The 26823-nt window shown below is 51.6% G+C and overlaps 1 protein-coding gene across 1 annotated transcript; it reads left to right on the top strand.

Annotated features, from left to right (window-relative positions):
- On the top strand, positions 1–26823 carry POR (P450 (cytochrome) oxidoreductase). Its single transcript, XM_009885126.1, has 16 exons — positions 1–123; positions 9217–9409; positions 16776–16824; positions 17678–17806; positions 18426–18575; positions 19471–19595; positions 20517–20606; positions 21069–21167; positions 21832–21948; positions 22771–22889; positions 24128–24309; positions 24472–24621; positions 25221–25488; positions 25937–26082; positions 26362–26447; positions 26679–26823. Exons 2-16 carry the CDS (start codon positions 9231–9233, stop codon positions 26821–26823), a joined length of 2034 nt encoding a protein of 677 aa, XP_009883428.1. The 5' UTR covers positions 1–123; positions 9217–9230.

Raw genomic sequence — 26823 nt, 5'->3', positions numbered from 1 at the left:
GTCATTGCTAGCATCTCTGGGTTCTAGCTAACTCCAAGCTGTGGAGGAGCAAGCTGATAAAATGCCTACAAGGATTGTGCAAGCCCTGGTTGTGTAACAGGGCTGTATGTATAACTGCTTGAGGTAAGAGGAGCAGCTCGTGTTACGAAGGGAAAGAAAAATCCTGTGTCAAGTATCTTCTGTTTATGTTGACCATGCTGGGGTGGGAGTGTGGAGTTGGAGGGCTGCAGTTTTTGTAACTCGGGATCAGCCTTTCCGCCTGTGACCCCGCTTACTCCCTGCCTGATATGTCTGTTGTCCTGTGGCCCTTTTTGGCACAGGGGCATCCGCTTTGGGTACAGAGCTGATGTTCTGGGGTCTGCTAGTGCACGTGGTTGCGTGTGATTGCAGAGGACTGGGCTGGGCAGTTGCCTGTATTTCAAAAGTGTTCAAAAAAAGTGAAATACAGCTCAGCTTGCCTTACCTGTAGTGGGCAGAGAGGTTTGTAGCGTGACTGCACACATTTCTAATAGGGCAGCAGATGTGAAGCCTGGGTCTGGGACCTGGAGGACAGCTGTCTTGCGGTGATGTAAGGACCATGCAGTAACACATCCTTCCCTTACAGCAACATAGGAGACAGGCGTGTAATGTGTGAAATGCTTCCACATCCTCAGAGGAAAGCTACCTCATAATACAAAATGTCCCTATTCCATACAAATAGTGCTTGCTTTTCTTTAAATAAATCCCCAAAACGTACTGTTCCGATCTGAGGTCTTTACAGTTCTTAAACCTTTGCAGGATCTATTTAACCGTATCCCTGTGATGTTCTTCCAGCTGTTAGTTTCAAAGGAAATCTCCCAAACGAGAACAATATTAGAGGATTTTGCTGTCCAAAGTCTTCTTGGTAGAAGAGGTCAAAGTCTGTGGCTACCAGCCCTGTCTGTAGTGCTTCTCTCCCTGTAGTGGCTGCAGGCAAAATCAGTTTGTCACACGAGCACTTGACAAACAGGGTGAGCAAAAGGCCAGTTTGGATGGTTTTGACTGAACTTTCAGCTGTAGTAGCATTGGGTACAACACTTGCAAAAGAGGCTGCTGAAAAAATACCATATCCCCCTCTTGATCTTAAAAAAACATCTTCATCAGGACCTGAACCATGTGAAATACATGCCTGAGTGGGTTGCTCCTGATATTTTTCAGCATAGCCTTCTGAGCAGTTGGTTTGACTGAGTAGTGCCCCCAGTAGTTGGCAAAAGGGCGATCTAAACTCCTGCAGTCTTGTCCCAGCTCCCAAATGTCAAGGTGTTGAGCCCCCTGTTCCCCTTTCAAACGATACCTGAAGCACGATGCACGGATTTTGTCCCTCCCTGGGAAGGGAGGCAGGGGAACAGTATTATCGGGGAGTTCTGTTTACCTGCCGTTCTTGGGTTTTGTTTATTCTGTAATCCTCGACGCTTGTTTTTCTGTGCTGGCTCACGTTAATCTGTGTGAAGGAAGGTGTTCAGGTGGCTAAGCTGGTGAGATGCCCCACATCCTTGATTAAAGGTTGAGACACAGGCTTTTACCTGGTGAAAGGAAGTGTGCAAATTCAGTAATTCTGGGTTGATTTCTTCTAAGGCAGCTTGGCAAGTTTTAATTCATTTTCGTGTTGGATAATGTCTTAAGTCCTTCAGTTCATTGTACTGGGCTTACTGCATAGCCCCAACTTGGTATATCTGTAGGGTAGAGTTGCTTTCTGCCTCAGTAAAACTGCTCCTCTTCTTGTTCTCTTCCTTGCTTTTACAGCTGCTCTGCTGTCCTTGAATAAGACCTATTGGCCAGAAAAAAAAATCCAAGCGTGACAGTGAAAGCTCAAATATGCAGTATTTCAAGCTCCAGACTGTCTGATGCACACTCCACATCTGTCTTGTGCCTAAAATAGAAGTTCTGCTGATGTCTGAGCTGGTGTGTCAAGGTCTGGTTAGAATAGACCTTGCACAGTGAGAGTAATTTGTTCTGTTTCACAAAAAAAAAAAACCCAGCTTTTGTGTTTCTTAACCCTACTCGAGGTGCTGCTGCAGCCATCTCCTCTGTTCGGATTGGGGTTTCTAAGTTGGTGGAACTGCCGAGAGGCACTTCCCCAGTATTGTGTAAAGAGACTCTGCTGCTTTCCACCCTTTTTTATGGTGCTGGTGGTTTTTGATGGGAAGCTGTGGGACGTGCTGGGATTTTTTTTTTTTTTTAAATATGTGTGAAGAAAGCGGTATGGAAGTGCGAGGCGTAACGAGCCTTCCTGTGTAGTGAAAGCCAAACCCATTGTCACAGGCGCGGGTGAATGTCAGCCCTGGATCGCTGCTCGTTATCACTGTGATGAGGAAAGCTCATTGTGTGCGGTGGCTGCCCTGTTTCAAGGTGAGCACCAACACAGGCGCTGGAGCTGAGGCTGATGGGGCGAGGAAGCTGTGAGGTTTCCCACTGTGCCTTCTTGCCCCAGCGCAGCCCCCAGGAACTCTCCTGTAGGGTGAGCCCACCCAAAACAGGGAGCCCACGCAGACCAGACCAAGCACGGCCACTCATCTGGTCAGACCAAAGGCCTCTTATTGAGGGGAAATGTGATCTCTGCGCAGTAGAGCTGCAGAGAAAAGGCTAATTCAAGGGCTGTTGAAGGCAATGCTAAATAACCTACATCTGAGTGCCAACTTCAATGGTCTGCTTTTGTTTTGGAAAGGACCACTTTTCTTGCCAGGTTTGCTTTTACTAAATAGGAAGGGAAAAAGAGCTAATTTGAGTCTTGCCTTGGCCAGTAACTGGCACAGGCTGATGGAAACAGAGTTTTTTATTCTAATAGGTTGCATTCATACCTGAAAAGGAATGAGAGGAGATCTGTTTTTGCCCCGAGGGTTTCATGGGCTAATATCGAACACTAGGATGCAGGAAAGGCTTCCCTGCAGTGGGATTCAGAAGAGACCAGGCACGGGAGTCTGGGCAGAAATGCCGTCTTCACGGCACCCTGCTCTCTGCTGCTGCTGACCCTCCTCCTTCCTCATGGGCTCGTGTCTGTGGGGCTCCTCTTCCTGACACACGTTAGTAACCCGCCTGTCTTGTCTCTTTAGTGGGTGAAAGAAGAAAATCTTTTGCCGGTCACAAGACTGCATTCCTGTTTGTAAGCAAGTCTCTTCCTTCTCCACTGCTACCGCCGTGCAGAGCCACGGGGGCTCGCTGTGGCTTCCTTTTGGTGCCACTGTACGTGTGAGCTCCTGACAAGTTTTGCAGATGCTGTGGGATGAGGGACCAATGAGAGGGCTGCCGAGTGGTTTTCTTTTTTTTTTTTCTTTTTTCTTTTCCTTCCATGTGTTTCAGTTGGATTTTAATATAATTGCTATTTACAGTCTTCCCATTTTGCTGTTGTTTCTCAAGCTCAGGCTGCAGGTCAGTGCTGTGCAAAGAGGAGTTTCTGTTTGCTTTGGCTGCTCATTTCCACAGTGTGTCTCCTCTCTGTCCTGAAGTTGTCTTTTGGGGCTGTGCTGTGATGCCAGCGGAAGGAGCTCATCTCTAAATTAAACCTGCGTGGGTTTTTTAAGGCTTCTTCTTGAGGCTGATCGTGTCCCTGATCTGTGTTGTGCCATGGTCCTGTGCAAGGACAGTTAGCATGAGAGAGGGTGATCCCTGGGGCAGGCCAGGCACGTGGTGGGGAGTGGGGTCTGGTCATGCACACCCACCTGCACCTAGCAAGTTTGAGTTGGTCCTTTTCCATCAGAGAAGTCGCTCTCGCAGATCTCCTGGGTAATGCTGACATCCCCAGCCGCTCAGAGCTTCCAGCGCTAGAAATCGTGACAGCTGTGTTTCCGCTCTGTTCACTAATGCAATGCATGTGCTGAGTCAGTGACATGAGGGTCATCATCATGTGGCTGCAGAGAGCAAGAAGAGTGCTCTGCCAGGTCAGCTCTGCCAGCACTGCCCCTTTGTCCCCTTCCCTGGTTTGGCTGTGCGGGGCTTTTGCTGTGAGTCTGAACTGGAGAAAGCCAGTCTGAAAGAACCAGTGGATTTTGGAGTGTGTGCTGCTGTTAGAGGTGGTGGTGACTTGCATGAATTCCTGTTTACAAGAAACCAGAAAGCAGTCCATTGGTAAGTGTCCTTGCTGGGTGTGAAGAGGGTGGCTAGTGTGGAGGAACCGGGCACTCTAGGGCTTGTTTTGGCGGTGTGATGGTATTGCTGCGAGATGTGTGGGGAGCTCATTCCTGCAGGCATGGTTTGTCCTCAAAACTGGCTGCCTGGTGTCCCCACTAGCAGTTAGCTGAGACAGCCTGGACCTTGCTGCGGGCTGGGGACCGCTTGGCTGCCTGCGCCCTGTTGAGCTCCCTCTGAGTGGTGCCTGGCACCGGTGCGAGTGTTGGGCAGAGGGTGACTAATGGCATTGCGTGCGTTTATGTCACTTGGTTCCTCCTTTGACTCAGTTGTCACGGATTTTTGTGTGTACATATTACAAAACAGAGTTTCTGCCTCCAGCTCCTGCGTTTATCTGCAGGTGTCCAAAGGGCACTGATGCCGCTTGGTTCCCGTTGGGGAAACTCTGGCTGTTTCAATAAGCGCAGGGGGCACGGGAGATGGGGGTGCAGCCTCTGTGCTGCCCCTTGCCAGGGCAGGCAGAGTCCATAGGGCACAGCGTGACTCGTGCCTATCGCTGCGTGGGTGTGGGGGGATCGGGAGTGTGCGGTGTTGAGCTGAACTTGGGAGATTCTTGTTGCTACAGGCTGTGATCGGTGGGAGCCCGGGGATCGGGTTATTGGAGGTGGGAGCAGTGCTGTGCTTGGTCAGCAATCTTCCTTCTCCTTTCCCTCTCACATGAGCAGGGCTGACACCACGGCTCGCAGCGCGCTTATGGTGGCACAGGGCAAAGGAGAGTCAAGCACAGAGCTTGGTCGCTCATTTTTGGAGCAAGAGTCGCAGGCTGAAGTCCTGGTCTGGGACTGGGAAGTCACATTGTCCTGAGATACTTAAAACTCATCACAGTCATTACATTAAAAAAAAAAAGGCTCCTTGGAGTTCATTAAGGACCTACTTCCTGCCAAAGTCACCAACTTAGCTTTAGAGCCAAGGCTTTTTGGTCACGAGAAGATACTACAATACAACTTGCAGAAACATCCTTACACTGGGCAGAAAGGGAGACCTCCCAGTCACATTTCATGTCCGTGATGCTGTGCTCCAGTGCGGTTTTAGGGGCACCTGCTGCACCATCTCCTAATGCTGCTGTCAGCTGTGTGCGAGAGAGAGGGGGGAAGAACAGATCTCTTCAGGTTGCTGACAGCTTGGTGGTTCAAGCGCTCCCCATACTGTCTTGTTTGTTGTAATACTATTTTTCTTTATATTTTAGTATTGTTAACCGTGTGATGTGATAGCACCTTTAGTCCACATGGACATCATGGGGGATTTGAGGATGCCTGGCCTGACAATGCTTTCCGTCCTTTGCTTCAGAGGTGCACGTGAGAATTAGGAGTATATTTTTTAATACAAGAAGGAAGTGCATCTGTTTGGTAGCACGGAGATGTGCTGAGAGGGTCCCCGGTGATTTGAATGATTGCGAGCTGCCGTGTATGAAGCAAATTCCCAGGTTTAGGAGCTACATTTAGAGGCTGAAAAGCTGTGCTAAAATCCAGCGTTGCTTGATTGCAACGTTTCAAAATGTTGTGACTTTTCTGTGTGACGTAGATGCCTCGCGTCTCACCTGAGACTGATCGCTTTACACCAGATACTGTGGGCATAGACAAGGATCTAGGAACTGGAGCTGTGATTTAAATTAAAAAAAAACCAACCCAACAGCCTAAAAGAAAAAAGGGGAAGTGGAAGTCTGTCTTATCTTGATTGAAGGTACAATGAACATTGGGGATAAAATAACTACCCTTGAAACTGGTGTCAGAGGAAATTTTACTTCTGGTTCATAAATGTATTTCTCTTTTTTCCCCCCTTTGGAAAAAAAAAAAAAAACAAAAAAAACCCAAACAGTCTGATTCTATTGGGGTCCTTCCAGAGACTTCAGAATTTCCAGGATAGCTAAATTCCACCTAAGAGTCGGGTTTCTTTTCACTGAAATTTAGAGAAGGATGTGTATTTGAAAATGAATTGCTGTGAACTTCTGGAAAATAATTGTTATGGCCAACTAGGTAAGACTGAGATAAATTAAGGAATAATCTTCCTGTGCTAGGTGAAGTGAGTTAAATAAATAGTTCCTGAGTTATGACAACTCTTTAAAAAAAGAAATGTGAGGTCTACTGCCACATCCTTTGCCTTTCTTGCCTTTGATACATTGAAGTAAACCTTTTCCTAAGGGTGGGAGGCAAAAAGAAAAACCTGTAGCTAATATGTAGGACTCGAATAACTAAGTGTCCAGGACCACATGGAGCCCATCAAAATTAAAGCAGTTCTTGTGTCTTTGGTTCCATCACTAGAGAACAACAGTGTTTCCTTCCAGGGTTAGAGGTCAGTATGTAACCTTTATGCTATGGAGACTTGTGAATGAAAAGAGGAGACCAAACCAAGACTGGTCCGTGCACGAGACCTATAAGCCTCCAGAAATGGTGCTTTTCCCTCTGACTGTGGGTGTGTGGAGTGAGCGGGTGGTCCGGCTGCAGCTGGAGGGTTTCCCTTTGAAGCGCTGGAGAACTGCATTGTGGTGAAGGCCAGGAGATAGCACGGCTTCCTCCCTCGCGTCTGTCCGTGCTGCATTCCCAGGAGCTTCCCTCCTGAGGATGCCTCCTTCCAAGGTATCGCTGCTTGGGAGAGCAGACCACCTCTGGAGGCTCGAAATAACAAAACCACTCGTGGCTGCTGCTTGTCCCTTCTGCTCTGGGAGGCCAGAAGCTCTGCTGCTTTGGGCATGGCAATGAATTGCTGCTGGAGGCATAGCCCTTGCCTTGCTGATGAGCCCAGGAGCTCATTCTCTCGCTCTGTGTACGGGCAGCTGGTGAATATCCGTGTCCGAGCTATCTGGAGCTGGGAGGGGGATTGCTGTGGGGCCAGGTGTATGCCGCCTGTGTGCGTTCCACCCTGGGCTGGCTGCCACTCACTGAGGACATGTCTAGCTTGAAACTCTCCTCCACGTGCAGTCTGTTACAAGGGATGCTGCTGTCCTCTCCGCGAGGAGGCTTTCCCGGGGCTTGGCTGCTGTGAGTGCTGGATTTGGTGCTCAGAAGGGAAGGGGTGCAGCTCCTGCCCCAAACCAGCTTAATGTGGTCTCCATCGACCTTAGGTTTTTCTCATGGCTTCCTCTGAGCAAAGGTTTGTTGTTGCCTTATGTGCCATGGGAAAGGACTTGTGAAAGCAATAAACCAGCAACATTTTTCCCCCTACCAGTGCGTTCCCTCGGTGTCAATTGCTGGACCTGCTCCTCACTGATTTACTGGAACCCAACACGAAGGAGGAGAGGGACCCTCCTGGGAGCTGTGCATTGTTGGCAACTAAGCTCCAGTTGTGGAGGCTTTAACTTTACAGTTTAGTCTACAGCTGTACAGAAATAACACCCAGCTCTTGTTTGGCTCTGAGATCCAGCGATGGAAAGCCTGTCTGCAAGGGGGAGAGGACAGGATGACCTGCCTGATGGAGAGGAATGGGCAATTTGCTTGTCTGCAGTCGCATCGCTAACATTTTTCTTCCACCCCTCTTAGTGTCATCTCTGGGAACCTGATGGGAAGTGTTTTAGTGCCCTTCGTAGTACAGTCACTTGCCAAGTTCTCCACTAAATTAAACTACTCATGAGGCTGAGAGCCGGTTGGACTGCAAAAATCAGCCCACCCATGATTGCTGCCAGGTGGCTGTGGACTTCTCCCTGCACTCTGCAGGGCTGATTTTTATAGCTGGTCGCCCATGGCAGAGTACTTCCTTTTCTTTGGAGCAGGAATTTTCCTTGGTGGGGTAACAGGGGGCTCTTATTTCCTGAAGACCTTACCTGGTCTTCATCCTTAGTGCTCTCTAAGCGTCACCCTTTTTTTTTTTTTTTCCCAGCTCCTGAATTCATTAGCATAACCTTAAACTTCAATCAGTTTTATTTCTCAGCCCAGGCACAGCTTGGGGTTTGTTACTTCTCTTTCAGCCCCTCCCCAGGAAACCTGCATGGGAGCTTTTCTCCGGCAGGCAGGTTTGCTGAGCAGGTTAACTCTCCCCTCACGTCTCAGCCTGGGGACGTGTCCTTTCTCTCTGGTGGCACCGCCAAGGCTCTGAGTCACTTTTCTGTGTGCAAGTTCAAATGTCCATGGTCTCCTGGGTTGGCAGGAGGCCCAAGTACAAGAAGAGAGTCACTTTGCCCTTACAAATCAAGTTTTGAGTTAATTATCTGTTTGCTTGGACAGACTGTGTCCTTGTGCTTTGGGAAGATAATCTTGCGATCTGGACTAGGGTCAGAGGAGTTCAGAGCTTTGGCAGAGCAGTGGTAGGGAGGGAGCGATGGGTGGCTCCGCAGGGGAAGGACAGGGGCCATGGGGCTAGTTGAGGACTTGAGGGCTGGGTGCTCATCCTTGCGCTACTGTGGACTCCAGGTATGGCCATGGGCAAGTCACAAGTCACTTAAACTCTGCCTTGGCAAATGGGAAGGGGTAATTCAAGGAGGTGGAAGTTAAACTGGGGAAAGATAGTGGAGGGGACTGGGAAGCCAGAGTCCTAAAAGAGGTGGATAGTAAACTGGAAGTGTCTGTCACTTATGTTGTAACAACCTAATGCAGCGATGCTCACAGAAGTACCACGCCAGAGTCCTGCTCTGTGGTTTATAAGCACAGCTGTAGGTCTGAGGCATCGTGTCACCTTGTGGAAAGGAGGGAGAAAGCCCCCGATCTGTGGGGTGACTGGGAGAGTGCAGTCTTCCCCCACTAACACCCCATGGGCTCCGTGGTGAGTGAGGGCTTTAGTAAAGGCTGGCCACGAGTCCCTGTTGAGTCTTGCTGGGGTGTTAGTAGGAGCCAGGTATGGCTCCCTGGTGGGAATGTGGGGCTGCTCCGATGGTGCTGGCGGAGAGGGAGCGGAAATCAACTTCTGTTAGATCAGCACAGATGCAATGGGAAGGGAAAAGCTCGGTGAGACAGTGAGATAGCTTGGGTTGCAAAAGGATCTCGCAGTGTTGTGGTGCAAAGCCTCTCTCCAAAGAGTTGTTAGGCTGCCTTGTTCTCCCAGAAGTAAACGTATAGTGGAAAAGCATACTCTGAGCATCCCTTAATGCTCTTCTGGTCTTTTGTGGCACTGTGTGACTACTGGTGTTCATTTGTTTTTCCTTGCTTACAGTGCCTCTGACCATTATGGGTGATGCTGGCATGGAACCGAACATCTCCCCTCCCGACAACGCTGCGCAGCAAGACTCTCTCTTCAGCATGACGGACGTGTTTCTCATCTCACTCATCACTGGGCTTTTTACTTATTGGTTCTTCTTCCGCAAGAAAAAGGAGGAAGTCCCAGACCTCCCCAAAATACAATCAGTGTAAGTAACAACTCTCAGGCAGCACGGAGTGAGTGTAGCTTTCTGTCTTGCTTGTGGTGGGTCTTTGGAGGCTGTGCGGGAATCAGCACAGCAAGAATCCAGCGAAATCAGCTGGATTCTGGGAGGTCCCCAGGTGAAGGGGCTTAGTCCCAAAGTGGATTTCTCTCACCTCATGTTTCTTCTGAGCTGTTCACCTCACAATGCCAAAATCCCCGTGGAAGAGCCAGGCTGCAGTTCTGCCTTACCCCCACCGTGTGGCCCAAATCGGTATTTTATCTTTCCCAAGCAAGGCAACAAGGCAGAAAAGCCGCTGGCTGTACTTCAAAACTCTTAGGGATTGCCTTGGCTATTCTCTGTGTTTTCTGATAAAAGTTGTATTTAGATAAATCTGGAGAAAGGTGGACTTGCTCTTAAGCAGGTTTCCTATTGGAAATCTTATCTACCCTTGGTGATGAAGAAGAAGAAATAGTCTTGGGGAGGTGGGAGAGAGTTCCTGGGCATGAGCTGCTTGGCAACTCTTGTGAAACTTGCTTGGCTTTGATGCCAGGTTGCCGCAGCAGCAGGAGACGGTATTTGGAGAGGGAGAGGTCCTTGTTCCACCCTGTCTTCCGCAAAGGGCTTAGGTGCAGGAGCGAGCCGCGTTGGTGGAGATGTGGGTGCATTTAGTTTGTTGCCTCAGTCACATACAAAACTTAACGTCAGTTTTCTGCTGGGCTTTTTAGCTCGTTCCTTCAGTTTCCTCCTGGAGCATCAGTAAGAGCAGTAAAGAAGTTTGAAACCCAGTGCAGCAGAGACCGTAGGAGCTGGTGTTGTGCAATACCTTTCCCTCCAGTCTCATGGGATCTGTTCCCTGCATGGGTGCAGTTTGCCCCAGAGCGGAGGTCAGCCTTAGCCCAGCTCTGCCCTTTCCGGTATTAGGCCTTTGCAGAAGGTAACCCCGCAACAAAGGTGAATCCTCTGAGTTCGTAATGCCGGCTGCAAATTCACTGTAAGCCCCCTCAGTCCCGAGTGGTTGGTTGTGAGGCTGTGTCGTGAGGAGGGGAACAGTGATACCTGGCTACTCTCACTAGCTTCAAGAATTAATACGTGTAGTTGCACCAGCAAGGTGTTCTGTGTGAAGTGGGTTTCTCCCCGCAGCACTTAGCGGGTGCTGCTCTGGCAAGAAATACTTGTTAGTCTTTCATTTCAAACTGTTACAGCCTAGTGCAGAAAGAAGCTGTGGCAGGACCTGTCCATAGGTGGCTCAGATGAGGATGTTTGGTGAGAAACAAAGGCATCTCAGCAGGAGACTGATGCTCCTGTTATGCTGCGCTGTGTGTAAAAGCTAAATCAAACACAGCAAGCGGTTGTGGGTCTTATCTCAGACCCGTATGTCTGCCTTAGTGGGTTATGCTGCTTTCAGTTTTCAAGGCTCGTTGTCCAGTGTTTGTGTCATAATTCAGGTCGTAATTGAAAAGGAGCAGATTTCGTCACCTTATTTCTGCTGTGGTCTGATCTGGTGGCAGAGGTGGCCCTCTCCTTTGGTGGCAGAGTCCCCTGCTTGAAGGCAAGCCTGGCATGGATACCGGGTCTGTTGTGAAATCCCTGGGCAATGGGAAGAGTAGCATGCAGCTCAGAGCAGACCCTCAGGCAGGCTGCGTGCACTGGTGTTGCAGGAGGATGGAAAGTATGTTTTCTGGCTAGGAAGTGTTTAAAAGAAATAAATGTTCCTGGCTGTGGTACCTTATTGCAAAGCTCCTGCATGCACACAGGTGCGTGCGAGGCTGGTAGCAACCCGGCTGTCTATGCCTCTTACCTTATCTTGGGAATTTGTTTTGTTGGATCGGTTGAATACTTTCCCTCTCGTGCCTGCGAGAGAGGGCTGCGTGTATCAGTGTGTGCGGTTGCCTCTGGAGATTGTAACAAGAACGGCTGTGTTGCGGTGAGAGCTAAGCTGGCTGGAGAAATGGCCCTATCAATCTGAAATTAGATCCTGACATAGCGCAGGTCAACTCGGAGAGCTCCTGTGCTCACTGTCCTTGTGACTGTTTCCACCCACCACCCATCACGTGCAGCTCTTCCAGAGGCTGTTGTGACCTTGCAGAGCGGTCACACTGCAGAGGGTCTTGCTAACCACCCCGAGTGCGTGTATCACCTTGTCCTGCTGCAGGACCTCAGTACGTGGGCTTCCCTCTGAGGCTGGCTTGGGGTTTTGGCTTTGAGCTGACTCAGCGGTGTTTTGCCTGCATTTCCTGCATGGGGTCCGTGCTGCCTTCCCCTTCTCCGTCTGCGTGGGAGATGGCTGGCAGGGAGCACTGTGCAACTGCTCCATGCAAGAGCTGCGGAAGAGCAGCACCTCCTGTCGCCGAAAACCAGGGGGGAGAGGTGAGGTTGCTCCGGACCTTGTCTGACACAATTGCATTTTGGAAAAGTGGCAACCAGGCAGGTGAAGAACGAGAGGAGGCTTTGAAGTAGTTTTTCCCCCGTACGTTAAGTCTGACCCTTCCATTGCCTGCTGCAGCCCTGCTGTGGTCATTGTAGCAAGCTGGTCTGAGGGCAGCGTGGACCCATAAGCCAAGGCTGTGGCTGGTGGCACATCCATCCTCTGGGACAGAGACAGCAACTTCCCGCAGCTTTTGCAGCGTCATTTTATGTGACACTCAGAACTGGGAGGGAAATGAGTGGGGAAAACAAACTTGTTCAGCGTTGGGTTTCCTTCCTTTCTGTCATCCTCGAGTCTAGGGTGGAGTTTCCTTTCTGATGAACAAGCAAATCGGCAAGATACAGGATCACACTGTCAGCTGCTGCTCGTGGCTGGCTGGATAGCAAGTTGGTCCGTGGGCAAGCAGGCAAGCTGTCCCGGACCTGTGAAGGCAGAGGACCTGCGGCAGGGCTGTCTCTGGCTGAAGTGGAGAGCCTTGACCTTAAGAGGTGTTGCTTTTCTTCAGCACATTCTCTGCAGCTCTTCCTTGACTCGCCAAACTGTCCTGAACTGCTTTACCTGATGGTATTGGTGACGGCTTCTCGTCCTGTCACTTTGGCCCCCAACTTCAGCCTTGGAAGACTGGAGGATGAAAGTGCTGAACAGCAATTTAGATGCGTCACGATGGCTGCTATTTTAATAGGTTTTCTTGCAACGTGGGAGAGTGCAAGCAGATTGTCCGACCTGAATACAGTGTCCAGCACCTCAGTGCCCTCCTAGGGTTTTTGGGAGCCGCCACTGAGCGGCACGCCTCAGTCAAGCCATGTCAGCTCAGCAGGGTCTCCAAAAGAAACCGCCGCTACTGCAGCTGCCCTTGATTGTGGAAGAACAGACGCAGGGTCAAAACCCCCTGTTTTGGATGGCATCTAGGCTGGGTTCACTCTGTGTGGCTCTGCCAGCCTGGGAATGGTCACGATCTTGCCCTGATGATGGATCTCTGGGTTCAGCTACTGCTCAGGTGCTTGCTGCTCTCTTACCCTTACACCCGCGTGGAGCTGTTCTCCGACCTGAAGCCCTGGAGAAGGGGCAGAACCCAGCGTATGCAGAGACTTGCTGCGTACAAGGCGTCCTGTACCTGTGTTGTGTAACACACACACAAGAGGGAAACACATGCGTGAGGCAGGCCGGGATACCGCCGACTGAGGATTGCTTGCGTTTTGGCCATTTTCAGACTTAATTGAAACCACCGGAGCAGCCTTCCCCACAGCCTGCTCTGCAGATGTCATTAGGGAGAACGGTTCTCCTTTGCCACGCAGCCGTGGCCACCGCGCTTCCTCACAGTGGCATTGCTGGGGAATGCACTAATTTATTTTTATTCTTTGGCTGCGCCGCCTCTGCATGTTTCTCGGTCCCAGATTTCTTTCCTTTCTCGTGTCCCTGCTCTGGAGTTGTGCAGACTATCCCCCTGGGGAGACGCAGGCGAGACATTGATTGGTACATTGAGTGTCACCCCCTCCTTTCTCCCTGCCGTCTTTAACATTGTTTGGGGCAGAAATTGGCTTATCTCTATTCTGCAGCTATGGAGAAATCCGTTCCCTGGTGCTTGTAGGGCTTCCTGCGGCAGGAATTGCTCCAACTCCTTAGCCTGATTAGTTTTCTTTGCTGCCTGCGTGTGTGTTAGAGAGAGAGAGACCATCTCTAATTTAATTTAATAGGATTCTGAAGAGAACTCCTTTGAGCTGCCTCCGTAATGGCACTGCCATAGTTACCCGTAGCGCTGCTCACGCAGTGTCTGGAATAGTTTCATTCAGCTACAACGTTGACTTTTTTTTTTTTTAAAAAAAAAAGAATATATATAAAAGCAGCTGTGATATAAACAGTTTCCAAGGTAACAAGGCTGGGGGAGGGTTTTGTGTCCCGTCCCCCTGCTCCACGCGGATGGGAGAGGGACGTGTGCTGCGGAGGATCCTGGGAGGTTTCATTCTCCACTCCTAATTCCTTTCTGCCACTGCTGCCAGATGTTGGAGTTTCTCAGGACTGTACGGATCCACTTGGTAACTTCCAAAGCCCCGCCACGAGGATCTGAGCGGACAGGACCACTCCTGCTATGACCCGTGCCGGGACCTTTTGTGCTGGCTCTCTTCTCCTTAACAAAAGGCTGACACTTGGCTTTAATGCCCAGGAGGAGCGGAATGGAAAGGCCTGTGTGCGTGTTGCTCCAGAGCTAAGTTAGATCCGTCCTCCCACACCTCCCCTTGCAGACAGACACGGCTGCCCTGCGACTCTTTGTCTGCCTTTTTCCTGCCCCGACCATGGGCTGCGTGTACTCGGCCCCGCAAGAAGAGGCGGCTGTGGCAAGGTGAGTTAATCTGCCCGACGGGCAGACGGGATCGCTCTGACTCGAAGCATCGCTCCTGCTACCCCAAAGCTGGGTGGAGTGGGGTGCCTTTCCCTGCTGGGGCAGGAGGAGGAGGAAGGGGAGAGGCTCTGCTCGGAGGCAGGCTGCTCCAGAGGAGACCTTGCTGTCAGTGCTGGGCTTCTGTGCAACGTCCAGGCTGCGTTCTTGCTTCTGGATGTACGTGTGCTTGCGGAGGAAAGCCACAGGCTTGGGAGCTTTCTGAAGAAGAGGTGTTCACCTGAGACGGAGACTTTGATATCGTTGCTGAGCTGTCGGTAACTTTTTCCTTTTTTTCCCTCCTGTAATCAAAGTGACAGAGAGCCCTGGGAGTCGCTTGTGCTGTGGGCTCTCACCGAGGGTGGGCAATCCGTACAAGCTAAAGACTTACTCCAACAATGGAGTTAATCCCCTTTCCTCCATCCGTCACTTCTAACTCACTTAGTCGCTGCCCTGAGCCGTCTGTAAGAGCAGTCGTTGCTGAAAACACGCTTTCCCTTCTAAGTTTTCCTGGCTAAGCGGTAAAAATGAATGTCGTGTCTGTGCTTTTTTGCAGCTCAGATTTTCAAGCCACCCTGATGAAGCAATTTCAGGGAGTTGTGTAGCCTTTTTTCAAAAGCCAGACTCATTATTTCTTCTGTGTCTGAGCCGCAGACTGTTCTTCACCACAACACTTCAGTGTAGGGCTGCCTCTTTTGAAAATGGACGAGCTCCATGTGCTGCACCCTTTTCTCTTCCAAAGGGAGCTTGCTGAAAGGATCTAAAACATTTTTTTCCCTCCCCTCCTTTAAAAGCATTTTGTTTAGCAGTTGACCCAACAGCTATTTTAATTGGATCTCATTTGCAGAGGGCAGTAAACCAAAGAAGTTCACCAGGGAGCCAAAAGCAAAGTGAGAGCTGAGTCTTGTGAGCGGGCTGGAGGAGCAGCTCGCCTGAGACCCTGTCCCGGTGGTAGCATGGGCAGGGTGGTAGGGCTGCTCTCTCAAAGGTGCTTGTGATGTCCCCGTTCCCAACAGGGGAGAAATGAGAACACGAGGAGATGGTTAACTGCTGAGAGAGCAACGTGGGGGCTGCGAAGCAGCTCTCTCCTGGGAGCACAGCTGCTTTGGTTAGCTTTTTGGGGTTAGCTTTTTGCTTTTTGCTCGTCTGTGCATGCTTTATGAGACTTTGTTGGTGCTCGGAGCTGTCAGGCCCAGTTACAGAGCTCCTCAATACCTTTGGGTAGAAAGGGGTGCTTGAAGACATGCTTTACTGAACGTCCCCCACCCTGCTGCTCTGTGTGCGCGCGCGTGTGCTCTCCGCAAATGTCTCGGCACATCCGCAGGGATCCCTCCCTCTGGGCTGCAGAGTTTAGGAAACTGTTAGCGAGCTCTGCACATTCTCACGTGGGCCGGAGCCAAAACCATTTGTTTTTTGCCTGGAGGCTTCTCTCTTCCCACAAGAGACCCAGCCTCGCATTCTTCCATTGTGAAAGAGAAATGGGAACGGGTCCCACGTTCCTCCTTCCCGCTACTGAAGCTCCAGCGGGGAAGACAGCAAGTGAGCTCCTGGCACTTGTCCTCCTGCCTTGAAGAGACCCCAGCACCTCATCTGACTGTAGCTAGAGCCACCTCTGCTTGTGGGACTCCAGCATCCCCGGAGCTGGCTTGCTTTCCCCCTGTGACGCTGAAAACCCATGGGTGTGCTTGGGAGAGCAAAGCTCTTCTGGCTCTGTACCTAATAGGGTAGCCATAGCGGTGTGAATCTCTGCCTCAACGTTTCTGATGCTGCTGCAGTTTGTACCTCTTTTGAGATAGAGAAAGCCACCTCCCTGTGATAATTCAAACTTCCTTTGTGCCGGATGGAGATCAGTGCTGGGGACGGAAACCCTGGCGTGGGAGTGAGCCCTGCGGGACCTCGGTGGGCAGCAGTCACTTTGCCGGAGGCTCTGTGGGTCTGATCAGCTGCGTCTGTCTGCTCTGTGGGGCTCTCCAGCTCTGGCACTCATGTCTGGCATGCTGTTTTGAGGTCAGAACAGATGGTTTTTAGCCCTCTCTGACTTCAAGCTCGGGGAATCTTCCCCAGAGGGCATGGCTTAGGACTGATTCCCTGCCTGCCCGCTGAGGGGAGGGAAGCGGGGAGCTCTCTGTGCCGTTTTCTCCCACCATGGCTTGGCCCTGGAGATTTATCTGGAGACCTACTCTTGCATTGTAGCTCTACAAGATCCTTGTAACCTGCTTAGCTATGAAACCTCGTCAGAGCAGTTGATAAAGGTTTCCTGACACCTTGGGCTGAGTGCCCGGGCTTTGCCTGCAGGTGGATTTACCGGTGGAGGTAAGGCAGGGTGTCAGCTACTCCCCTGTACTCCGAGGGTCTCTGGTTCATGGCTGTGTGCAGAGGAGAAGCCCTACAGCTGAGCGATGGGCATCCTTGGGACAGGGTAAATACGAGTGCTTGATGGGGACTCTTGCCACTTTGGGCAGCCCTCTGAGATCTGGTATGGTTTGGGGGCTGCTTTTTCTCCACTTCCTTATTCCCGACCTTAAATAATGAACGTGCCCATCTGAAAGGAGGTTCCTCCTGTCTTTCAGAGCAGCTCCAGTGAGGGATAGCAGCTTCATTGAGAAGATGAAGAAGACGGTAAGCTTCTTGCTCTGGCTACATGGGGTGCGGGGAAGGTGGGGGAGCGCGTGTCCTTCCTGGTTTCCTCTGGAGACTGTCTAGCTGTCAGCAGGGGGCACTGGTTTGGATACAGACATACATCTGCTGCAAAAAGCATCCAGAGGAAGGCCGTGAGGGCAGGCGGGAATAGCTCTTTTGGTCTATGCCTGAGAGTTGTTCTTAGAGGAAAAAATCAAAGTGAAAATTTGGTGCAAAGCCCAAGTGTAATATGAGATCAAAGTCGGGAGGGAAATGGCAGAGACTTTAAAGTCATTGGCTGGCAGTTGTTTATCTGCGTGGTTGGTTCCCAAAAAGTCTCGCTCTGGAATGGGAATTGTTGTATGCAGAACTAGCAGCTTTTGACTCCGCTGGACTGGATGCAAGAGGAAGCAGAGGAAGAAGCAAGGGCTGGATATATTTTCCCTTTCACTTCAAAGGAGCTGACTTGCAGCAGAGCAGGAGCTCGAGTGCTTAGGCACTTTCCCAAAGCTTAGGCAAGTCTTTCTCATCCAGGGAGTTCCCTGCTTCCAGGAATCATGCTGCAGCCTTGAGGCTGAGAATAAATCTCGAGGGTTTATTCTTTGCTTTGGGTTTTAGTCTGACCTGAGTCACCTCTCTGAGGCATCATGTTCTCATTAACAGCTTAGCCTTGAGTTTTCTGCCACAGCTCGGGTGTGGAGGCCCACACAAGTGCAGGCTCCTCATTGCCTTTAGGTTGCAGTTCAGCATTCCTGTTCCCAGGCATTTCCCTTGTCTCGGACAAGATGTGTTTCCTCCATGTATTTGCCTAATGAGTAATCAGCACTGAACAGGGTTTTCTTTTTCTCTCCAGGGGCGAAACATAGTGGTTTTCTATGGTTCCCAGACGGGTACAGCAGAGGAATTTGCCAATCGCCTCTCCAAAGACGCTCATCGCTATGGCCTCCGGGGCATGGCAGCGGATCCGGAGGAGTATGACTTGGTAATTTAGCCATGAACAGCATCAGGATAGGTAGCATGCTTTTAGTGTCCCCTAAAAAAAACCTGAAAGGACCTAGCCGAGGGACAGTTGCCCTCTTAGTAGTGTCATTTGGGGGAGAAAAGGAAATTGGATTGCCCAAGAGATGCAGAAGTGGGCTTGGTCTGTGCCAGTCTATGGATTTGGGGTGAACACTGCAACATGACTGAGAGAGGAGGGTAGGTTGGAGTGTTTGGGAGTCGAGAGTCATCTGTTGGCAGCATGAAACTTGCTGCATATTCCTTGTGTAGTTAGCGTTAAACCCGTACTGCTGAAGTCTTGCACAGAGACATTGACGCTGTGTTGCTCTCCAGAATGTAAAACAATCCTGGTCCCTTAAAGCCTTGTGTGGAAAAATCCCATTGCTTTTTTGGTGGGGTAGAGGTATTGACTTGCAACCCAGTGAGCGTGGTTAGCTTTATTTCCCCTGACATTTTGGGTGGCTTTGGCCCCTTTTGTAATCAGCTGTTTGACATTCCGTGGTGCTGTTCTGCACACCAGAGGTAGCTGCATAGTAGGAACAGGCTTGCCCAATAACCACATTGTGGGATCCTTGAGGGTTTATTCTTTCCTTTGATTGTAGTCGGACCTGAGTCGCCTCTCTGAGATTGACAAGTCCTTAGCTGTGTTCTGCATGGCCACTTACGGCGAGGGTGATCCCACAGACAATGCACAAGACTTCTACGACTGGCTGCAGGAGGCTGACGCTGACTTGTCGGGTCTCCGATTCGCAGTAAGTGGCTCAGTTCCAGTTTTTGTTGCGTTTGGGCAGGAAAGTCAAAAGGCCTCTGCTGTGCCTGCGCATGGCTTGGGTAAAGGCACAACATGTTGTCTGTGCCTCGTACGCCTGTGTTGGATGTGGACTCTATTGTCTTCCTCTCCGAGCTTCGTGGACACTTGTAAACATGTATCTGGGGGGCTTTAAATGCAGATGTCAGAGGATGCTCTCCACTCCTTAAATCACAAGGGTTTGCTGGTAAGGTCTTGCCACAAACAACCCAGCAGACATTGAATACAAGGTCTGTAAATGAGTTACAGGCTGATGCTGCTGTTCAGAAGCTAATTGAGCAGCCCTGGGCCAGACCTTCTTCCGCAAATTAAATCACTTGGAGGACCGTGTAGCTCTTTTCCTGTGCTGAGCTGAATAATTGGCTGAGATACAGCCACCTCACCTAAACCCCGGCCAAATTCCTTAGGCAGCATAATAATTGCAAATGAGGAGAAAATCCACTGCTGGAGATGTTAAGCTGCTCTGTATAAAGCAGCGAGCAAACATTTGCTGAGCGGTTTGTGGGAGGCAAGGGATAGCAATTAGTCTCCAGGCAGTCCGAGCTCTTACTGGTCCCTTGAGGAGATGGTGCAGGCAGCTCTTGTACGTGCATCCTCTTGACATGCCTGAGGCCTGGCTCTGGAGAGGCGGTGGTGCCTACTGACCAGACACTCTCCAGTGGTAGGTTCTTACTCAGAAGGTCCACAAATAACTGATGGGGAGCTGGGAGAGGTCTTGCTGTTTGTCTTCCATGCTTTTTCTTCAGCATCCTTTGCTGGGTGCTACTGCCAGAGGATGCTGGTAGAATGGGAAAAATCCAGCCCCTGCTTCTCCATGCTTAATCAGCGTTCTCTTCCAGGTCTTTGGGCTGGGGAACAAGACTTACGAGCACTTCAATGCCATGGGAAAGTATGTGGACAAGAGACTGGAGGAGCTTGGAGCCCAACGTATCTTTGAACTTGGTCTAGGAGATGATGATGGCAAGTGAGTAGCTTGGCTTGAGAGGCTGGGAAGAGCTGAGTAAAGCATCACGGAAGGGACCTTGGCAGGGCTCTACTACTAAGACAGAATTAAATCCCATAGGGCTAGCTGTGGGAACTGACATGTCTCTATATTTGCCTGTTCTGTCTTCCACAAGCAGATCCCTGTACGCTTGGAACACCCTAGGGGATACTGTGCCTGGTGAAATCCCATGTCAGCTTTAAATGACCATAGCTGTGTACCTGGGGAGGCTTTGCAGCCTCTGCCTTTGCCCTGCTGCAGCTCCATTTGCTCACCTGGCCTGTACAGATAGGCTCACTTATCCCTGTGGAGGAAACAAACTCTGTCTCCTTGTAAACTGTTTGTTTTATGGTGGAAGGCAGCAATTTTCCAACTTGGACAATAATTAATTTTTTTTTTTCTTTTTGACCTCTCTATGCTCACCTGAGCACCCTGCTGGTAGCGGCTTAACCTGGGAAATTATATCAACCTGTGGCTTTGCCTCTAAGGGGTGCAAGATCTGATGAAAGGGATGTGCTGTGTGTGGGAGGCTCTGAGCCCAGAAAAATAAGCATTGCCATGGTGGAATCTGCCTTTTAGGAAGGTGGTCTAATGCCAAGAGTGGGCAAGGGGGAGCTGAGTTGGTTAAAGACCGAGCCTGAATAACAAAGCCTTCCTTGGCAGACCTGGTGAAGGGACGGGTGGCTGGTATAGCAACAGTTCCCTCCCACCCACTTAGTGATCTGAAGATGTTCTCCTGATCTGTGGGCACGTGGAGGTACCAAAACTGCCTGGGTCCACGGGGCAATGCCTTTTCCCATGATGGAGGGAGGAAGTCCATAGGGATCTCAAATGGCTCCTCTGGGAATGCCCCTTTGCTCCCCCTTGGGCAGGGTTATTGAATCTTTCTTTTGCCCTGGCTAGCTTGGAAGAAGACTTCATCACCTGGAGAGAGCAGTTCTGGCCAGCGGTGTGTGAGCACTTTGGGGTGGAGGCTACAGGAGAAGAATCCAGGTGGGTATGGCAGCCGGTTCTTTCGGGTGCCAGAGAGGTTGGCCACCTTTGACTGGTGTCTGAGCTGTTGTCCCCTTTCCTGTGCACTCCCTCCCCTTCCAGACTTGAGAGGGCATATGTGGAGTAGAACAGTGAGTGGGGCTGTTTGGACTGAGCTTGTCCTGGTGCACGTTTGAAGCCAGTTCTGGATTTTTGTTCTGGATGGGTGACGTGATGGGTTTGGTTCCGCTGTGGATGGCGTTCCTGGGTTGCGATGCTCCCAGTGGAGCTGGTGTTTCCTCTTGGTTTGGGCTTTCTGTATGGTCTGCCTGCTCCCCAGTCTCTCAAGAGGGATGAAGGGGGTGGAAGTTGCATTTGTTTTTGAACTGCAGTAAATCCAGAAAAGCAGATGATGGTTCCAACTGTACCTTGTGATTTCCAGCTTGACTTCTTTACTCTTTTCTCTCCCCCGTCCTCCTCTAGCATCCGCCAGTATGAGCTGGTGGTGCACACAGATGTGAACATGAACAAAGTCTACACCGGCGAGATGGGTCGTCTCAAGAGCTATGAGAACCAGAAGCCGTAAGTGCCAAACCACCCTGGGCAGGATGTGCATGGGCTGGGCTTCGGTGGATGGATCCTTGGTGTTTTTAGCAACACCTGCTATGTGGGCAGTGTCATTTCTGTAATGCAGCCATGTGGCAGGTCTCTGCCCAAAAGAAACGAGCTCAGATCTCCTCTGGGACTCTCAGGGATTCCCCAGTTAATGAATCATCAGTGTTTGAGAAGGTGGCGGTGTCCGCACGTGTTGTTTGGCTGGCACATTTGCAGCGTCTGTCTTGAGGTCACTCAGAGCCTTTCCTCACCCAGGGCAGCTAATACGTGATGGCTGCTTGCAGTATTTTTGTGGGGAGATTAGCTGTATAAATGAATTCCAAGCCGAAATATTTCTTTGCGATGGGACAGTCCCTCTGATCTATTTTTGCATTACTTGTTCTTAATGGGACAGAAGCTGTTGACTCCTGGGCTGCTCTTAGAAGGAAAATGATGTTTTCTGTGCCAGTGTGGGTAGCAGCAGGATCATAATTTGGTTTGTGCTGTGGTGTGCTTTGAAACATGAACCAGCACAGCGCTGTGGTCAGATCATGGGAGCCTGCTCTGGGGGCAGAGGGAACATGCCTGGATACAAGCAGCAATGTGAGCCTGCAGGAGAGTAACCCGGAGGGTCCTTGTTTTTTCCTTCCAGACCGTTCGATGCCAAAAACCCCTTCCTGGCCCAGGTTACAGAGAACCGCAAGCTGAACGAAGGTGGGGAGCGACACCTTATGCACCTGGAGCTGGACATCTCCAATTCCAAAATCAGGTGGGAGACCGGTCCTCTGTTTTGCCAGGAGTAGCCTGCATCAGGAGCAAAGAACAAGGATGTGGCACTGGCCTCATCCAGTACTTCAGAAGGGGACCTTGTTCTCATAATTTTATCGCTGCCCTTCTGGGCTTCTGTACCATGTATGTCAGGACTTCCTCCCAGCTCTCGTGCGGTGCCCGGCCATGCCAGCTGGCTGCCCTGTGCCCCTCCAGAGCTAGCCACATGTACCCGTCCTACCCGAGCAGTCCCAGCTGCAAGAATTCTCTAGGAGTTATTAAAAAAATGAGAGGGCAGATGAGCTACGAGAGAGAGGAGAGCTGGGGATGGCTCATGCCTGGGTTTGCCTGGCTTAGGTGTACAAGCACAGGGGAAATAATGCCCTGTTCTTAGAAACCCTCTTGCTGTCTTAAATTCCTCTGTGTGTGCTTGTGAGAAAGCTACAAATTCAGGCGGCTTAACATAACAAAATACTGCAGAGGTTTTGAGCAGCTTTGCTCCTTGCCTGTGAGGGAGTTGGCCTGTCCTTGCTGGAAGTCTGGCCTCGTTGAAGTCTCTGGTGAAACTGCTGTTATCTTGGAGGTTCCTTGTGAAAAAACAACCTGGTTCTTAAAACCATTATTACACAATGATCTTTTCTGCTGTGACCACTGGCTCTTCAGGGTCCCTGATTGTGCGGGCACTGTGTAGCAGCTCAGATCTCAGTGTTGTCATACTACCCCTTGCCCTAGCCTGCTTCTCTTTTGATTGAGCAGCTCAAGCTCAGGGTGGACGAGAAGCGGTGCTGGTGTTTCATCTGCTTTCTTCCCGCTCTCACGCCAGGTACGAGTCTGGAGACCACGTGGCGGTGTACCCAGCCAACGACTCCTCTCTGGTCAATCAGATTGGTGAGATTCTGGGCACGGATCTGGACACAATCATGTCCCTAAACAATTTGGATGGTGAGTACGGATCACCCCTGAGCATCAGCAGTTCTCCTTCAGCGATGGCCTCTGTCCTTCCCCCCCTAGAGCAGGAGCCAGATCACCTTCAGGTCCTGCAGGACACCTCCAGGCAAACAGAGACATCCTGTGGCAGCTCCAAATGCAGTGCCATTTTAGCAGCAGTGGCACGGAGCCTGCTTGCTGAGAGCCAGCTCAAGTGGGTCAGTTGTGAAACATATTTGGTGTGCCCGTTCAACAACAAATTATGTAACGGCACGCTCCTAATTACAGAGCATCAGCCCGCCAGAGCATCCCTGTGCTGCAGCAACCCCGGAGTGCAGCAGGGACCTTCATGTCTGAGATGCTGTTATTCAGTCCTTGGAGGAGGCACAGGCTTGGGGACTGAACTGCCAGGAGGGAGCGCTTGTGCTGATACAAAGAGCTTTTCTTGGGCAGTGCTCCCAGCAGAGCTGGCCGCTGGCAGGAGGGAGACGGCAGCTGCTGCCCCTCTTACTCCTGAAGCAGTGCAGCCTGACCTGAGGCACCAGAGATGCTGGGCCAGAAGCCCAAGAGCTGGCTCCTGGTTTCCAGAGAGCCAAGTGGCTTCAGTGCAGTGGCTGGAGCCTGCGGCCCACCATACGATGTCCCAGGCTGTCTGGCCTCACAATGTCATTCCTGTCCCTTACGGTGCTCTTAGTTTGCTAAACCGAATGGCTCCAGCCTCGCCTGCTGGCACGTACCTTTACCAAGGGGACTGTGAGCACAAGCGTCCGTGGCTGAAGGAGACTAAGGACACTTTTGAGGCCAGATCTGAAGGAGGCGTGAGTGCGTGACGCCAAATTAGCCATGCAGAACAGGAGTTGGCATGGGAATTCGTGGGGTGCCTCTGTGCATGGATATCTTGAGGCAGAGAGCCTCACTGAGGGGCACGGGGTTTTTCTGGATTTTTTCCTTTTTTGTTTCTGCTGATAAGCTGTCGGGCAGCGCCTGTGAAACAAAATGGGCTACTGGGAGATGTAGCTGCCTGGAGAGGGAGCTGCCTTGTGCTGGAGCTGCTTCACTGCAGGATCGAGGATTTGGCCAACGGACTGATTCAGCCCTAGAGCTGCTCTGTCCTCCCTGAAGCCGGTTCCCTGCTCTGTCTCCAGCTCTCGTACACTGCATTTGGCTGCTGGCATGAAATCTCTAGCGTAACAGCATGTGGTTGCTGATTTCTAATTTATTTATTTTTTTTCTCTCCCTTTTCTCTCCCCCAGAGGAATCCAATAAGAAACATCCCTTCCCCTGCCCCACATCGTACCGTACAGCCCTGATGTACTACCTGGACATCACCAACCCGCCCCGCACCAATGTCCTCTACGAGCTGGCCCAGTACGCCACGGACGCCGGCGAGCAGGAGCGCCTCCGCAAAATGGCATCGTCTGCTGCCGAGGGCAAGGTGGGAGCTGTGGCCTTCCCAGCAAAGCTGCTGGGTTGAACTGGGTGCTGGGGGATCCCCAAAAAGGGATCCAGGACTGTTGGGCACCGCACGCAGAGAGCTGAGGGAGTGTTTGCCAGCCGTCTAGGGAAGTCGTCATGCGTGTGCCCTCCTTGCCCGCAGGCTCTCTACCTCAGCTGGGTGGTGGAAGCCCGGAGGAACATCCTGGCCATCCTGCAAGACATGCCCTCGCTGCGCCCCCCCATCGACCACTTGTGTGAGCTCCTGCCCCGCCTGCAGGCCCGCTACTACTCCATCGCCTCCTCCTCCAAGGTGAGCGTGCTTCCAGCAGGGACTGAGGCTGCTGAGCGACCGCTTCAGCTGCAGCTCCACAGTGCCACCGTTCCCGCTCTCGGCTGGGGAGAGGACACGGGGAATTTGCCCTGGCGGCACTTTCTGTGAGGGGGATAGCTTTAGTTCTCTCTACGCATGAGAAGAGGGGGTTATCCCAACTTCCATGGGGTCTGTAAAGGCTCCCACACTGCAGACAGCTCTGCCCTGATACCACCACCCTCCCTGCAGCCCTGCTCCTCTTCCCCAATAGGCCTTCCAAGCTTTCAGGGCTGGAAAGGTAGGTGGCATTTTAGGGGTTGGTCAAAACTCACTCTTTTTATTTTTTTGCCCTGAAGCCCTGAGGTTGTTGGCAGTACCGAGGGAACATCAGCAGTCATGCAGCAAGTTGGGCACAAGACAGAAGCCCTATGTGGGGCGTTCTTGGAGACTTGATCTGCTGGGGGAGGAATAGCTGTCCCAACTTTAATGTTAGGTTAATCTTCTTCCCATCCCTGAGCACAAGGGACTGAGCTGTGACGTTGCCCAGGACCTCATCTGGGGCTGCCTCTCTGCCTGGCACTGACATCCCTTCCCTGCAGGTTCACCCCAACGCCATCCACATCTGTGCTGTGACGGTGGAGTACGAGACCAAAACGGGACGCCTGAACAAAGGGGTGGCCACCAGCTGGCTCAAGAACAAGGTGCCTGGCGAGAACAGGAGCAATTCCCTGGTGCCTATGTATGTCAGGAAGTCACAGTTTCGCCTGCCCTTCAAACCCAGCACGCCTGTCATCATGATCGGACCAGGGACTGGCATAGCCCCCTTCATCGGCTTCATTCAGGAGCGGGCCTGGCTGAAGGAGCAAGGTGAGCGCCCAGAAACTTCCCCGGGGACCACAGCTGCTGCACGACAGTGCTCTGTGGGGCCAGTTGGTGCCTCCAAGGTGCAGCTTGTGCTGCTCGCATCGCTGACGGGTCTAATCAAAAGCAGAGGTGGTGGAGCAGGGTGAACAGCAGCTAAGTGTTTTTGCCCAGCATGAAGATGCTTTGTTCTCCGCTCTTAGCCACAGAGGACATTTGGGGGGTCGTACAGACCTGAGCCAGTTCTCTGACCTCTGCCACCACATCTCCAAATAACCACAGTCAAGTCTCTTACTCATTTCTAAAGCATATAGGTACTTCTGGGAGTCAGAGTCTTGAGCTTCCTCTTGCAAACGGAAGCAGACGCACAGCTCTGCCTCCCCCGGGTTGGAGGACATGGCGGGGTTGGGGTTGGGGGCTGCAGGGTGCTGATGGGTGCTGTGTGACTCTGCAGGCAAAGAGGTGGGCGATACGGTGCTTTACTATGGCTGCCGCCATGAGCGTGAGGACTACCTGTACCGTGAGGAGCTGGCCCGCTTCCATCAGGAGGGAGTCCTCACCCAGCTGAACGTCGCCTTCTCACGGGACCAGGCTGAGAAGGTACCACTCTCATCTCCCAGCCGCCTGCTCGCGTTGCCCAGCACCGCTTCGAGCCACGGCAGCGGGGGAAGAAAAGGCCCCGAAGGCTGGAGACTCCCAGGCTGGGACCTTGCTGCTGGGGAGGGGCCACGGCAGTCGTAGGAGCACTCAGCTCCTCCGCTGTCTTGTGGAGCCACGAGCGTGGACTTGGCTTCCTCACCCTCGCCATGGGCTGTGACGCAGCTCGGTGGTGTGGGGGCTCTGCCCCTCTTGGCTCATCGCCACCGTGTTTCTTGCCAGGTTTATGTTCAGCACTTACTGAAGAAGAACAAGGAGAACATCTGGAAGCTGGTTAATGAAGGCAACGCTCATATCTACGTGTGCGGGTAAGTGCAGTGGCAGGGAAGGGATTTTGGGAAAACATTCCTATACTTGGGAAAAGGAGCATTATTCAGTTCACCCACTTGTGCGGTACAAGCCCTGGGAGGGTTATGCTGCCCTTGTTCTGGCAGAGGGAGAGCGGCCAAGTAGATGGGTTGGGGTGAGTGAACCGTCTGTGTTCGGGTGTTCAGAGGCGACCAGGCTCTCATGTGTTACCACCTCACTCTTGCTTCCAGCGATGCTCGCAATATGGCCCGGGACGTGCAGAACACCTTCTACGAGATCGTGGCTGAGTTTGGGAACATGAGCCAGGCCCAGGCTGTGGACTATGTAAAGAAACTGATGACGAAGGGCCGGTACTCTTTGGATGTCTGGAGCTAA

Source organism: Charadrius vociferus, unplaced genomic scaffold, assembly GCF_000708025.1.
Source record: "Charadrius vociferus isolate BGI_N301 unplaced genomic scaffold, ASM70802v2 scaffold54, whole genome shotgun sequence".
Classification (NCBI taxonomy): domain Eukaryota; kingdom Metazoa; phylum Chordata; class Aves; order Charadriiformes; family Charadriidae; genus Charadrius; species Charadrius vociferus.
This window is presented reverse-complemented; position numbering and strand designations above follow the sequence as displayed.